The following is a 14,924-nucleotide window of genomic DNA, read 5'->3' as shown; positions in this document are numbered from 1 at the left end:
AACTAGCAAAGGCCAAATTCATAAGGTTTCAGTCAGACAACATGACGACCGTTGCATATATCAATGATCAGGGGGGAACAAGGAGTTCCCTGGCGATGAAAGAAGTGACCAAGATAATTCAATGGGCGGAGGATCACTCCTGCCACTTGTCTGCGATCCACATCCCAGGAGTGGAAAATTGGGAAGCGGATTTTCTGAGTCGTCAGACATTCCATCCGGGGGAGTGGGAACTCCATCCGGAAATCTTTGCCCAAATAACTCAATTATGGGGCATTCCAGACATGGATCTGATGGCGTCTCGTCAGAACTTCAAGGTTCCTTGCTACGGGTCCAGATCCAGGGATCCCAAGGCGACCCTAGTAGATGCACTAGTAGCACCTTGGACCTTCAACCTAGCTTATGTATTCCCACCGTTTCCTCTCATCCCCAGGCTGGTAGCCAGGATCAATCAGGAGAGGGCCTCGGTGATCTTGATAGCTCCTGCGTGGCCACGCAGGACTTGGTATGCAGACCTGGTGAATATGTCATCGGCTCCACCATGGAAGCTACCTTTGAGACAGGACCTTCTTGTTCAGGGTCCATTCGAACATCCGAATCTGGTTTCCCTCCAACTGACGGCTTGGAGATTGAACGCTTGATTTTATCAAAGCGTGGGTTTTCAGATTCTGTAATAGATACTCTGATTCAGGCTAGAAAGCCTGTAACTAGAAAAATTTACCATAAAATATGGAAAAAATATATCTGTTGGTGTGAATCTAAAGGATTCCCATGGAACAAGATAAAAATTCCTAAGATTCTATCCTTTCTACAAGAAGGTTTGGAGAAAGGATTATCTGCAAGTTCTCTGAAGGGACAGATCTCTGCTTTATCTGTTTTACTTCACAAAAGACTGGCAGCTGTGCCAGATGTTCAAGCATTTGTTCAGGCTCTGGTTAGGATCAAGCCTGTTTACAGACCTTTGACTCCTCCCTGGAGTCTAAATCTAGTTCTTTCAGTTCTTCAAGGGGTTCCGTTTGAACCCTTACATTCCGTAGATATTAAGTTATTATCTTGGAAAGTTTTGTTTTTGGTTGCAATTTCTTCTGCTAGAAGAGTTTCAGAGTTATCTGCTCTGCAGTGTTCTCCGCCCTATCTGGTGTTCCATGCAGATAAGGTGGTTTTGCGTACTAAGCCTGGTTTTCTTCCGAAAGTTGTTTCCAACAAAAATATTAACCAGGAGATAGTTGTACCTTCTTTGTGTCTGAATCCAGTTTCAAAGAAGGAACGTTTGTTACACAATTTGGACGTAGTCCGTGCTCTAAAATTCTATTTAGAGGCTACTAAAGATTTCAGACAAACATCTTCCTTGTTTGTTGTTTATTCTGGTAAAAGGAGAGGTCAAAAAGCGACTTCTACCTCTCTTTCCTTTTGGCTTAAAAGCATTATCCGATTGGCTTATGAGACTGCCGGACGGCAGCCTCCTGAAAGAATCACAGCTCACTCCACTAGGGCTGTGGCTTCCACATGGGCCTTCAAGAACGAGGCTTCTGTTGACCAGATATGTAAGGCAGCGACTTGGTCTTCACTGCACACTTTTGCCAAATTTTACAAATTTGATACTTTTGCTTCTTCGGAGGCTATTTTTGGGAGAAAGGTTTTGCAAGCCGTGGTGCCTTCCATTTAGGTGACCTGATTTGCTCCCTCCCTTCATCCGTGTCCTAAAGCTTTGGTATTGGTTCCCACAAGTAAGGATGACGCCGTGGACCGGACACACCAATGTTGGAGAAAACAGAATTTATGCTTACCTGATAAATTACTTTCTCCAACGGTGTGTCCGGTCCACGGCCCGCCCTGGTTTTTTAATCAGGTCTGATTAATTATTTTCTCTAACTACAGTCACCACGGTATCATATGGTTTCTCCTATATATATTTCCTCCTGTCCGTCGGTCGAATGACTGGGGTGGGCGGAGCCTAGGAGGGATCATGTGACCAGCTTTGCTGGGACTCTGCCATTTCCTGTTGGGGAAGAGAATATCCCACAAGTAAGGATGACGCCGTGGACCGGACACACCGTTGGAGAAAGTAATTTATCAGGTAAGCATAAATTCTGTTTTTCAGATGTAAGTGTTTGCTAAAGGGATACTGAACCCACATTTTTTATTTTGTGATATAAATAATGCATGCAATTTTAAGCAACTTTCTAATTTACTTGTATTATACATTTTTCTTCATTCTCTCTGTATCTTTATTTGGAAAAGCAGGAATCTAAGCTTATGAGCCGGCCCATTTTTGGTTCAGCACCCTGAATAGCACTTGCTGATTGGTGGCTACCTTTAGCCACCAATCAGCAAGCGCTACCCAGGTGCTGAACCAAAGATGGGCTGGCTTAAAAGCTTACATTCAAATAAAGATACCGAAAAACTGATATTAGGAGTAAATTAGAAAGTTGCTTAAAATTGCATGCTCTGTCTGAATCATGAAAGAAAAAAATTGGGTTCAGTGTCCCTTTAAAGCTAATGAGCTGTTTAGGAGTATGTGTAAGATATATCAATATATTGGGCATCTAGCAGATATGTGTATATTTCTTTTAACATTTTACAGACTGGTTTTACATTATACACTTTATAGTGTACTATCTGTCACATTGCTCCCTATTTTTTCTCCTGGTAATGCTGAGAAGGAAAATGTATGCACCTACAACTTCTAGAATTAAGACAGGCTTTATCGGTTGATATAGCACTGTATTGTTTCTATGTATGTAAATAAATCTTGAAGTTTCAGGGAGTGGACCAGGCAGGGTATTTCCTTGGACTGGAAAGGGATGTTTGTTGGTTGTGTCGGAAATTCTTTCACAACTCCAATTATATGTTGTAAGAATTTTACACCTGCATGTCTCTCTGGTTTATCTCACTAGTTTTATGGTGGTGACATTTCTTCAAAATTCACAGTACACTTATTTAGTTAACAGAGTGATAGGTGTTCCCCTTTTAAACTGATTCACCCCTATAAAATTCCGCATTCCACAGAACTTCATTACTTTCTACAAAGTAAAGAGCCATAATAGTCGAAAATGAAATGCTCTAATTCACTGTAATGTAATTTAAATGACCACTCAAATCAAAATTAAACTTTTGTAATTCAGATAGAGCACACTATTTTAAACAACTTTCAAATTCTCGTTCATTATCTAAATATGCACAATCTTTTTATATGCAAACTTTCTGAGGAACGAGCTATTAGTGAGCATGTGCAAGGGTCACAGAATATACGTATATCCATTTTGTGATTGGCTTGTGGCTAAAACTAACTATGAAATCTACTACTTATATGAAATTCAAACTAAGTGCATTGTATATTTATTATGCATTAGTGTGCCTTTAAGACTAGTTACCCTGCACTGCTATGTGTTTAACCCCCACAAATGAGTTAAACACAGTAGAAGTACGTAAATAGGTAAGGCTATTTTAATTTTAATTATTAATATTTTAAAGGGACACATACAATTCATTTCTTGGAGCTGCAATACATTACAGCTTCTAAACAGGACACTTTATTATTGGCGTTTAGGGGACAAACTTTCCCCTTCCTCATATATATATAATACAGTTTCTAGTTGTGCACTCTTACAAACAAAACAGGATCAAAGTACCTGGGTGCCAGAATGCAGCATAGAAACAACATAAAATGCATCACTCACTGGATTTACTTGCAGAATTAAATCAATTCCTTTAATACATCATACGTGACGTTTTGGGAAACTCTCCCCTTCTTTTTCTGCTAAGGCCAATTAGGGACAGTTATAAATGATTTAGTAGAGTGTGCAACCAATGACTGTGTAGATTACAGCTATGTCTGCACTTTCACTTTTAGCAGGAATTTACGATAGTGTTTTTAATAATTTTATCAGATAGTGTTAATATGAATGTATCTGTACTTTTCAATGTATTTTTGATGTGTGTTGTGACACTTTTTTGACTAGAGCTCTGAGGACATGCTATCCCAACAAGCATTAACTTCAATTGCACTCAAGCGCTCTCGTTTTCTTTCAACTTGTAATACAAACTCGACACGTGCGCAGACGCGATAAACCCCTTTTAACTTGCGCGTAACTGTTAATGCGCCATTCGTAATCTGGCCCAATAGTCTTTCAGACGTATTTCTTATTCTTTTATGCCTTAGTATTGTATTCTTTCCCTTCTGCTCTCTCCTCGCTTGTTTGCTTTTGTCAGATTATATTTTTCCGTCAGACATAAGTCTACAATATTTATTTCCCTGTCTCTTTGAAACATACATATGATTCCTCCACTGCAATACAAATTCTCGCCATCTGATTAGACGTTAATCCCTTCGGACCCTAATTACCAGTGTTTAAACTTAAGTTATCAGTTGATATAATGTATCCTACTGAAATAAAAAAGACCTGTTTAGGCTAATTATATTCTTGGTACACTTGTGTTTTTTATCCAGCACTAATAATGTATGTGTTATAAATTAAATTATTAGACATAACACTTTTTCTTTTTTTTTTCTCACTTTCAGCGTTTATCTCATTGTTCTTGTGATATCGGATATTATGTCTCTGGTAAGTTATTGTTAAACATTTTAAGTCAATAAAGGAGGCAGACTGTGTTCCAGTAAGATTCTATAATATTCATAGAATTTTAGCACTGAAGTAGTTTTGTTTGTTTTGCAAAATTGGACAGTCATGGGCAGAAATTCTTTCAATAAATTTCTCGTTCTGTAATCAGTCATAGTCCATAAATTTTCTGTTGTAAATAGAAATGTCTAATAGAGTCACATAAACTAATTTGCCTTAGCTTTAAGGAAAATATTAAATTTAACTTGAGTTACTTTGACTCTTCACGTATTTGCTTTTTTTTTTTTCTTCAATCGAATTAGTAAAAGTTACCAACATTGGTAATTATTAAAAGATGACTGTAGGTATGACACAGTGAAACTGTAAAACTGATAGGATGTACAACTGTAACTAGTGAGCCACACACTTGGCATCTCTGCTTTAGATATCAACTGTCTGATAAAATGATTAGTGGTATTCCTTGGGGAATACATCATTTTGAAAGTAGGAGGAATCTATCAGTTTCTTTTATAAAGTAATGATATTGTCAGCATAAGCTTTCATTGTTCTTATATTTTACAGCTGACATTACTGAGGAAGGATCTGTTTGTAATTTGTATGTGTGTGTGTATATTTATATATATATATATATATATATATTATTTTAAAGTAACAGCACCACACAGATAATCAATGGAATGATTTGACAAATAATTGCTACCTGTTCATTTATGTAGCAATTAATGGTGCTAGGAGGCTGTGTATTAATAATAATACTATAATTGCAAGTTAGGAAAAAGTAAGAAGAATCCAAGAAATAGATAGAAATGGGATAAAGTAAGAAGAAAAGGAGAAGGCAGCATTGTCCAACACTAAATCATTAACCCTTAGTTACCAATACACATTAAAGGTTAAATTTGAATTTAAAAAATGGTAATAGTCAGTGGATTGCTACAAACTAAATTCCAATTTAATGCTAAATGCAAAAAACTATCAAAAACAACAGTTGTCTCTAGCATCCACCAGCTACGTGATGTCATCATGGAGGAGTAGAAGAGGACTCCAGTGGCAACCTGTGAAGCTCTGGTGAACTCCATGCCCAAGAAGGTTAAAGCAGTGCTGGAAAATAATGGTGGCCACACAAAATATTGACACTTTGGGCCCAATTTGGACATTTCCACTTAGGGGTGTACTAACTTTTGTTGCCAACGGTTTAGACATTAATGGCTGTGTGTTGAGTTATTTTGAGGGGACAGCAAATTTACACTGTTATACAGGCTGTACACTCACTACTTTACGTTGTAGCAAAGTGTCATTTGCTTAGTGTTGTCACATGAAACGATATAATAAAATATTTACAAAAATGTGAGGGGTGTACTCACTTTTGTGAGATACTGTATACACAGTGAGTATAATTTATATATATATATATATATATATATATATATATATATATATATATATATATATATATATATATATATATATATGTGTGTGTGTGTGTGTATGTGCTCTACAAATAACCGATAATATATATATGTGTGTGTGTGTATAATATATACACTTACTTTACAATATAGTAAAGTATAGTAATCAATAAAATAAGCTGATGATTTCTCTCCATCCAGGCAAGTTTTTGAGAATTGGGCCCCAAGATTTAAAGCTTTGATCACCCATACCACTCCCACGTACCTCCCAGTCCCAGTATGCACTTTAGAAATGTTTTTGCAGACACTACAAATGTTTTTTAATGTAAACATTTTTTTGTAGATTTTGGTTATAGTGCAGATCCTAAAAACAAGGTAAATCAAATTTGTATTATGTTGAGCAGAGTTCTTTATTGTAATGTATGTGTTACAATGTAGGGAACACTTAGGTTTGTGTGTTGAAATAACGTCATTACCACATTTTTCTAAAGGGAGCTCATAGTTCAGTCAGACCCTGAAGTTAGAGTTCACAGTCCCAGCTGGCTTTTAATGTGACATTTAACACAATTCTTCCTGTTCAGCCTATAGAGGGGTTATGCATATAATATGTTACATTAAAAAAAAAAAGTTACCTTAATTGCAATTCTTCAGCTTGGCAGCCAAAAAAATCAAAACCAAAAAAAAAAAAACAAGACCATGAACAATACAGCCAACCAGTGACTGTATTGTCTCAGCTATATTTTTCTATTGAAGAGCACACCCACCTGCTTGTTTCCACAAATGAGAGACACTGAGCCATTACAGTGTTTTCCACAGGACATTTTGCCACCCGGGTGGCATAATGAAGGATTCCAGATGGCAGCAGTGTAATATTTTCTCATATTGTATATTTTCAGATAGCTGAAGCACACATGAGTTGCATAATTTAATATAAAAGTATTAAATGATAACTTGTGCAATAAAAATTTTACATTTTTAATACTGGCTAATTTCAGCTTAATACTGGGTAACATTTTAGCGGGGTGGTCTTTTGTAAAACACAAATACAGTCTCATTAGTAAAATACATTATTTTACACGTTAACAACATTTTGATATTGCTTAAAGAATTAGTAATGATCATAAGAGCAATAAAAGCCATTACCTAGCAAAGGCTCTTTTAAGTTTTTCACTCTGATAATCACCTATACTGTGGCATATTTGGCCAGTTACAGACTACTAAACTTATAACTCTAATAAGCACATTTTATTTAATCCTAGTGATTGGTGGGGGGACACACAAATGCATAAATCAACCACTGTTGAATCAATGCTCACACGTTGCTGTGTCTAATTGCACAAACATCTATTTGTGAAACGTTTGAGTGTTGGGTTGAAACACTGTGATGCTTCTTGCTCCAGTATTAATCATAGGCTTGCTATGTTTCAGATATTTTTTTTCTTATGCAAAAAAAAAAAAAGTCACAGTGCTATATTCAGTCTACCTTAAATATGCTGAAACCACAGAGGAATAACCAGTGCCAGGAATTTGTCAAGCCATTAAATTCCTAGGAATCTAAAAATGTAGGAAATTATTATTCAATTCAATTGAGAGAGCTAATTAAATTTGTACATAGCTTGAAAATATAAAATGTTTAATTGTCTATACATCAGCTATTGGTTGTTTAAAAAAATGTTTTTCACTATTACCTGTTATTTGAAAAGTGTATCATGATGATTTTCCAATTTTATATGTATCAATAGTCAGAACTTCTTTTGAAACCTTACTTTGTGCACTTTACTAAATTATCATGTGGCCTACTTAATATCTTACCTAGCTTATTCTTTATCTGAAATATTAGTTTTCTTAAAAGACCGATATATACAGAAGAATCACCGAATCTACAAATATACAATAAAACCCAATTCAATAGCAATTACTCTGAGTTTCAAATTATCAGTAGATTAGTTTTCGTCATAAATGGAAAAAGTCCACAGCTGCATTCATTACTTTTGGGAATTAAGAACCTGGCTGCCAGGAGGAGGCAAAGACACACCAAAGGCTTAAATATACTCCTCCCACTTCCCTCATCCCCCAGTCATTCTTTGCCTTTCGTCCCAGGAGGTTGGCAGAGAAGTGTCAGAAGTTTGTTTTCGTCTCGTGAGGGCTTGGATGAAAGTTAGAGTCCGGAGATGCAGGAAGAGTCTTTCTGTGAAACCATCCTGACTCATTTTAACAACTCCACAAGCAATCTGGATTGTCGAACTTTGCTTCACTGCCTGCTTCCTTCTCTCAAGTCCATGGCGGAGGCGAGGCTACTATCTGTCACACTTGAAGGGCCGTGTTCCTGTTCCAAGGCGTAGATTCCGGTAAGATCGTTTCATGTTACTTCTTCATGATTGTACCGTAACTCATTTGTTCCTGCGAACTCGCATGAAAAATACAGGGTCTCAGTAGGACTCCTTTAGTATCTTGGAATCAAGGGTTAATATCTCCTGAGGGGGATTATTGAACATGGGGGTTTTTAATCATGTTTGTTATGTGATTCAATCTGCTTATGTGTAGTGTTAACTGAGCTTGTGGCTTTTTGGAACATAACGGCCTTTCGAAGTTACGCCACCTTACGGTTGGGCACACTTTTTTTTGGACTGTACGGTTCACCTTGTGACCGGGCGTGTCTACGCTCTGGTCTCCCATTTCCGCATTCCTGACTGTGTGGTGATGGAGAATTCTAGTCCGCTGGTGTCTGGTTCATAGGAGGTGGTGAACCAACTAAGATTTTAATCCACTCTCTCATTCTCTCCCGCCTCGATTACTGCGACTCTGTCCTCTCTGGTCCCCACCTGCCGCCTAGCTCCTTTACAATCCATAATGAATGCCTCTGCCAGACTCATCTTCCTTAGACGTGCGCTTCATCTGCTGCACCTCTCTGCCAATCCCTTCACTGGCTTCCTCTTGCCTCTAGGATCAAACACAAAATTCTTATTCTGACATACAAAGCCCTCAACTGCACTGCTCCCCCCTATATCTCAGACCTTGTCTCCAGATACTCTCCCTCCCGTCCCCTTCGCTCTGCTCACAACCTCCTACTCTCCTCCTCTCTTGTCACCTCATCACACTCCCGTTTACAGGACTTCTCCAGACTGGCTCCCATCTTGTGGAACTCTCTGTCTCGCTCCACAAGACTCTCTTCTAGTTTTAAAAGCTTCAAGTGCTCCCTAAAGACTCTACTGTTCAGGGATGCATACAACCTACGCTAACCTTTCTTTATATCAGTTCATCTCCTCCATTGCTATCCCCTGAACCCCCTTAGCATGTAAGCCTAAGAGTCCAGCTGTTTGTTGATCACCTTCTTAAGAGCTGACTACAACAGTGCAACTCTTGGCAGGGCCCTCTACCCATTTGATCCCTTTAATTGTTTTGTTGTACTCCACTTTTGTTTATAGCGCTGCAGAATCTGTTGGCGCTCTACAAATAACCGATAATAATAATAAGTGGTGAGTGCCCCAGCCATTGTGGGTGTCAGGTGCCATTTATTTTTTTTTATTTCTTTTATATAGTCCATTTTTTTGGTATCCTTTATCCAGTTATGGAGGATGCTGATGGTGAGATTGTTCAAATTGCTGATTCAGATTCTTCGTCCTGTGACGAATGCGAATTAGCTCCATTCACTCAGGTCAGTCAGTTATGTTCTTTAGGCCGTCCTAGAGCGCCCTGTCCCTTGGGCTCAGGGATTCAAAGGACTGCTGAGCCATCCACCTCTGGGGGGCCCTGTCCTCCGGGAGGCGAGTTCCCTACTGCTCCCTACTACTACTACTACACATGCGGGTAACCCAGGTTATGTGTTTTCCTACTCGGAGGGTGGATTGTTCCCCCCGGAGGTTGTGGCACGTTTTCGCTATTACATACTTTTGGCACTTGCTCGTCTACAAAGTACAGATGTTTATTTGCGATTATGCTCATGCCCAACTGTCCCAGGTCTCTCGGTCACTGGAGGGCATGTGCAGTTCCATGTGGGTGTAACTGTTCCTGGGTGTTTGTGCCTTCGAGTTTTACTCAGACACATTTTTGAGCTGTTTGGGGACCCTATCCTTCTCGGTTATGGGACTCATCAATCTCCTCCTTCGAATGGCTCACCTCGTTAGACAAGGGGGGATGAAGTAATCTCCTTTAAGTCTTGTTATTGAGATCCTTCCCAGTTTTGTTGGAAGAACAAGGTTTCTGTTAGGCTGGTCCTGCGGATCTTTCTGTTCTTCTTGGACGTTAACCCTCGGGTTGCCTGTTATTTTATTTTATCCGGTTAGGATGAATTTTATTTCTTTATCATACTATGTTTCCTGTGGGAACTTAAAAAATCTCTGGGATCCATACTCGCTGTTTGCTTCTACGGAAGTTGTTCGGGACATGTTAGTCCATGTTTGGCAGTTATGACACTGCTTGCAGGCTGGTCCTGCTTGGGTTCAGATCTTCTTATTCAGTCACGTGATGCCTATTATACCTTGCTGGTCAGGTTGGGGTGCTGAGTGCTCTTAACATTATTTATGTTCTTGTTATTTGTTTTACAAGTTTCAGCTAAGCATTCTCAAGAGGACTTGCGGGGCCGTGTGGCTCTCGGGATTGTTTCAGTCCTAAATAGCGTCTCTCTGGTGACTGGGTCAGTGAATTTTGCTGTGTGACTCTGTCGTTTCCGATACCTCGGAACCTAGAGTTTTCCTTCCCATGTGGTGGGAAAATGAGTGGGTTTAGTGCCTCTTTCCACCGGTCGTGGCAGTGTTGCTTTAGGAAATTATTCTTTTTGGACTTGTTCCTTTAGTGGTTCTCTTCTTCATTGAGACCTCTTGGATTGCCCATTTCTCCTTGTGGATGGATTGTCTTCGGGGGACTTGGATTCCCTTCAGGAGTTGGTTGTTCCTTTTTCAGGACATTAGACAGTAAGGTCCTTTTGGGCTCCGGTTAGGGGTCCTTTCTCGATGTTGGGAATGCTCTGCATCTCTTTCTTGGGATAGAAGAGGTCCTAGTGCTTTTTCCACTTATATGAGTCAGGTATTGCTATCCAGGAGGCATTCATACCTATGTTTTACTGTCCTCTGATTTCGAGTCTGAGGTGATGTGTAGGCTTGATGTTGCTCTATTTGGGTGACTTGTCCTCACTGTTCCCCTTGTGTCTGGAGCTCGTGGCTAGTTGGACAATTAGCTCAGCATTCTAATGCTCAGTGGCTACTCTGTTCTGTAGCAATCTGAGGGTTGCTAGCTCGATCCCCAACGAGGTCTACTCAGCCTTTTTCCTCCTTTCAAGGTTGATAAAATGAGCAGCGTCCTGTGTCCCTTAGGGGGATTAGCCGCATTTTCATACAGAGTCATGTTAATGTTGCTTGGACGCCTGTTAGCTCTAGTGTCCTTTTATGGCCCTGGCTCTTTGGAGTATTGGGCTCCTGCAAGGGGTGGTCTCTTCCTTTTGGGTCGGGGCCTGCAAGGGCTTCTTGCTCTTGTTATCCGGGTTATTCTGGATTTTTTTCCCTGGGAGGTCTGTTTATTTTTTATCAGACGAGGGATTTATGTTCCTGGAAAATTGTTTTATCTAAACATTTTTGGGGCCCAGGCTTCTTGTCCTGATCTTCCGGTTGTCGAGGGTTTACTCAGCATTTTCTCTTTGTGGATCCTGCAGTGGGATGTTACCCGACCTTATGATAATAAGACTGGCCGGACGGGTTCCAGTTTCCGGGGTACTTGGGCCTAGCCCTTGTTCTGGCTTTTCTGCTTTACAATTTGGCCAGATTTACTCAGAGCCAGGGCTCCTTGGGGCTTGTCTTGTGCCGGACAATACGGTTCCCTTGGGACAGCCAACTGATGTAACCTGATGGTGGGCTCTTCTGCCTAGCAAATGGAGGGTCTGCGGTTGCTCAGCTGTCACTTTGCGCCTGGTATGTGGGCTAGCACGATGGTGTTTTATGGGGTTCTTCGGTGTTTGTCAGTGACATGGCCTTGTGTCCTCTCGGTTCTTCTTATGATTTCCTGGCTTATGGGCAGGGGTTTATCGATGCTCTCCTCTTCAGGGGGCTTGTTGTCCTCCTTACGGAGGTGTGGTTCCCTTTTTAGGGGCCTCTCCTGTGTTTGGGAGGTTGGAACAGATGTTTATCTGGTTCTGGGATTGGTCTGCTCTTTGAGTTGTTCCTGTCCATCTGGGGAGCTGCTGGCTCCACATTGAGACTTAGTCGGATGGCCTTGCTAGATCGTCTAACGCCTGCTCATTTGTCTTTAGGTTGAAATGGCTGTGTCCATTCTTCCGCCCTTTTGGGGGCCGGTCTTTGGGTTCCTTTCGATTCCCTTGCTTTCAGATCTGCCGTTGCTTGGGCTGGTCTGGCTAGACCTTGGATCTGAGATCTGTTGTTCATCCTCAGGTCTTGGGGATGATAGTAGACCTTCCTTTTGGAGGTTCTGTGCCTCTCCCCCTTTAAGATCTGTGAAAAGGCTTGGCGGCCTGGATTGCCTGGAGATGTCCTCTGTCTTGGAGGTTGAGCAATCTATGTCTTGGAGGAGTCTGCTATTTTGTGTGGCCGCTTCTCCCTCACGGATAGTATTTTCTCAGTGTCTTCCTACAGGTGGCAGCGTGTTTCTAGACTCAGGTGTTAATTTCTGAGTTTGCTACTTGTTATTGCTATTTGCTCAGTCTCTGAGTTTTGACATTTTGAAGACTTTGTCTTCAGCTGTCTTTTTCAGGGCTATTGCCCAATTTTTGGGAGATGTTTCTTCTCCTTGATGATGCCCGATTGCTCCTTGTGGGTTGGGCGTCGTCTACCCTTGTTCTCGGGATCCATTCGGGTCCCTGTGGATTTGCCCTTCCTTTGAAGGGGGTCTTTCCTTTATGGATTTTGTTGTACCTTTGGTTATCTCTTTGGCTTACCCTTGTTCTTTCCCTTTTGGGGATTTTGGTACTGTATTACTAAGGGTTGTGTGGAGACCGACTGCTGGGTAATGGTTCTCCTGGAGGAGTGTTGGCTCAGTGATTCTGCTTGCGGTCTCTGGTTAGGCTTTCGAACTATCTGCGGGTCAGTGTCCTTGGGGCCTTTTCCTTCTAGTTTGTTTGACTGGCTCCGACGAAGCGAGGTTTGGTTGGGTTGTGGTTTTTCAGGCCTGGTGCCCTCAGAATGGGCCGCCTATTGTACCCTCCCGTGCATTCAGTGTCCTCTATAGCTTGGGTATTGTTTTCCCAAAAGTAATAATTGCAGCTGTGGACTCTTTCCATTTATGCTTACCTGATCATTTTCTTTTCTTCAGATGGAAAGAGTCCACAGCTCCCCATCTGTATTTTTTCTGTGGGGTGTCTCTTATTTGTTATTCTTCTGGCACCTTTTCTCCCTGGTATTTCTTCTACTGTTCCTTGTTCCTCGGCAGAATGACTGGTGGATGAGGAAGTGGGAGGAGTATTTAAGCCTTTGGCTTGGGGTGTCTTTGCCTTCTCCTGGTGGCCAGGTTCTTAATTCCCAAAAGTAATGAATGCATCTGTGGACTCTTTCCATCTGAAGAAAAGAAAAGTATCAGGTAAGCATAATTCAAGTTTTTTTGAGAAATTTCAAAGATTGCTTCCATTTCCTTGCCCACTATATCATGTGACAGCCACCAGCCAAATACAAACTCATATACATATACACTGGTACTCTTGCACATGCTCAGTAGGATCTGAAAGTGTGCATATAAAAAAGACAGAACAAATTGATAATGGCTGATTAAATCTTTTTTGAAAGGCCTAGTCTTTTAAAGATCCTTGTGTTCTAAACATAGTTTTTCATGGATACACAATGGGTTTCAGATCAAGGCTTTCTAGGGAAAGCTTTCTTCTGTCCCATGTTACCCTTTAACACCTTAAGGACCGGGTATTTCATACTAAAACTTTCCCAAAATACCAGAGCAATTTTAGCATTTTTTTTTTAGCATTTTTGCCATCACTACATTTAGTGATAGAAATAGTGACAGAGATAGAGCCTTTTTTTAATTTTATCTTTCTATCAAAACTATGTATATATTTTTAATAGACAACCCAAAGTATTGATCTAGGCCAAATTTTGGTATATTTCATGCTATCATTTCACTGCCAAACGGATCAAATAAAAAAAAAATCTACTTTTTCATAATCTTTAGGTTTCTCACTGAAATTATTTACAAACAGCTTTTGCAATCATGGCACAAATGGTTGTAAAAGCTTCTCTGGTATCCCCTTTGTTCAGAAATAGCAGACCTATATTGATTTGCCATTGCTTTTTGGTAAGTAGAAGGCCACTAATTGCAGCTCGCACCACACTTTTTTTATTCCCAGCAGTGAAGGGGTTACTCAGGTAGCCTGTAAGGTTAAAGGATTACTTTCTGTTATAATTTTTAAGCTAAACAACTAACATATTAAAGTTAATAAACATTAATTAAAACCTACTGACCTATATTTTCTCCAAAACGAAGTTTCATAACGTTCTAAAAGTTATATCTTTTATTCGCCGATGATGTCACGTTATCCTGCCCACTATTTTCAGCACTGCATGTTCAAAATACTTAAACCAATAACTTTGTGTTTACAGCGCCCTTTTGAAACCTAGGTATTGTAAACGGATTGGTACAGAGCAAAGGATACCCATGGAGTGGGTTTGGAAAACAATTAAATTTGCAGACAAGATTTCTGATATACGGTAGAGATATGTTAATGAAATGCTATTGATAAAAAGCGTATTTGGGGTAGTTAGTTAGTAACAGGCATAGAAAATATTTACTTACAGTGGCCCTTTAATTTTATCTTTAGTGTAGAGATTACCCTCCCACCTGACACTTCCCACCCCCTGATCCTTACCTGATCCCTCTCAAACAGCTCTCTTCCCTCCCCCACCACCCATCTTTAGTACTGACAGACAGTCTGCCAGTATGCAGTTTTACACCCTTTTGTTTATTTATTATTATTGTGTCCTTAGTGTAGTATTACCCC

At 40.1% G+C, this 14,924-nt stretch overlaps 1 protein-coding gene across 1 annotated transcript in view; it reads left to right on the top strand.

Moving 5' to 3' along the window:
* The window catches only part of PIGN (phosphatidylinositol glycan anchor biosynthesis class N), a 1,169,967-nt gene that overhangs the window by 1,036,056 nt on the left and 118,987 nt on the right, over window positions 1-14,924 (top strand). The window contains exon 27 of the mRNA XM_053714623.1: window positions 4,520-4,562. Within this exon, the coding sequence (XP_053570598.1) occupies window positions 4,520-4,562 (43 nt within the window). The remainder of the gene's footprint in view (window positions 1-4,519; window positions 4,563-14,924) is intronic.

This window comes from Bombina bombina, chromosome 5 (assembly GCF_027579735.1).
Source record: "Bombina bombina isolate aBomBom1 chromosome 5, aBomBom1.pri, whole genome shotgun sequence".
Classification (NCBI taxonomy): Eukaryota; Metazoa; Chordata; class Amphibia; order Anura; family Bombinatoridae; genus Bombina; species Bombina bombina.
The sequence above is the reverse complement of the archived record's forward strand: the minus strand, read 5'-3'. Positions and strand labels throughout refer to the sequence as shown.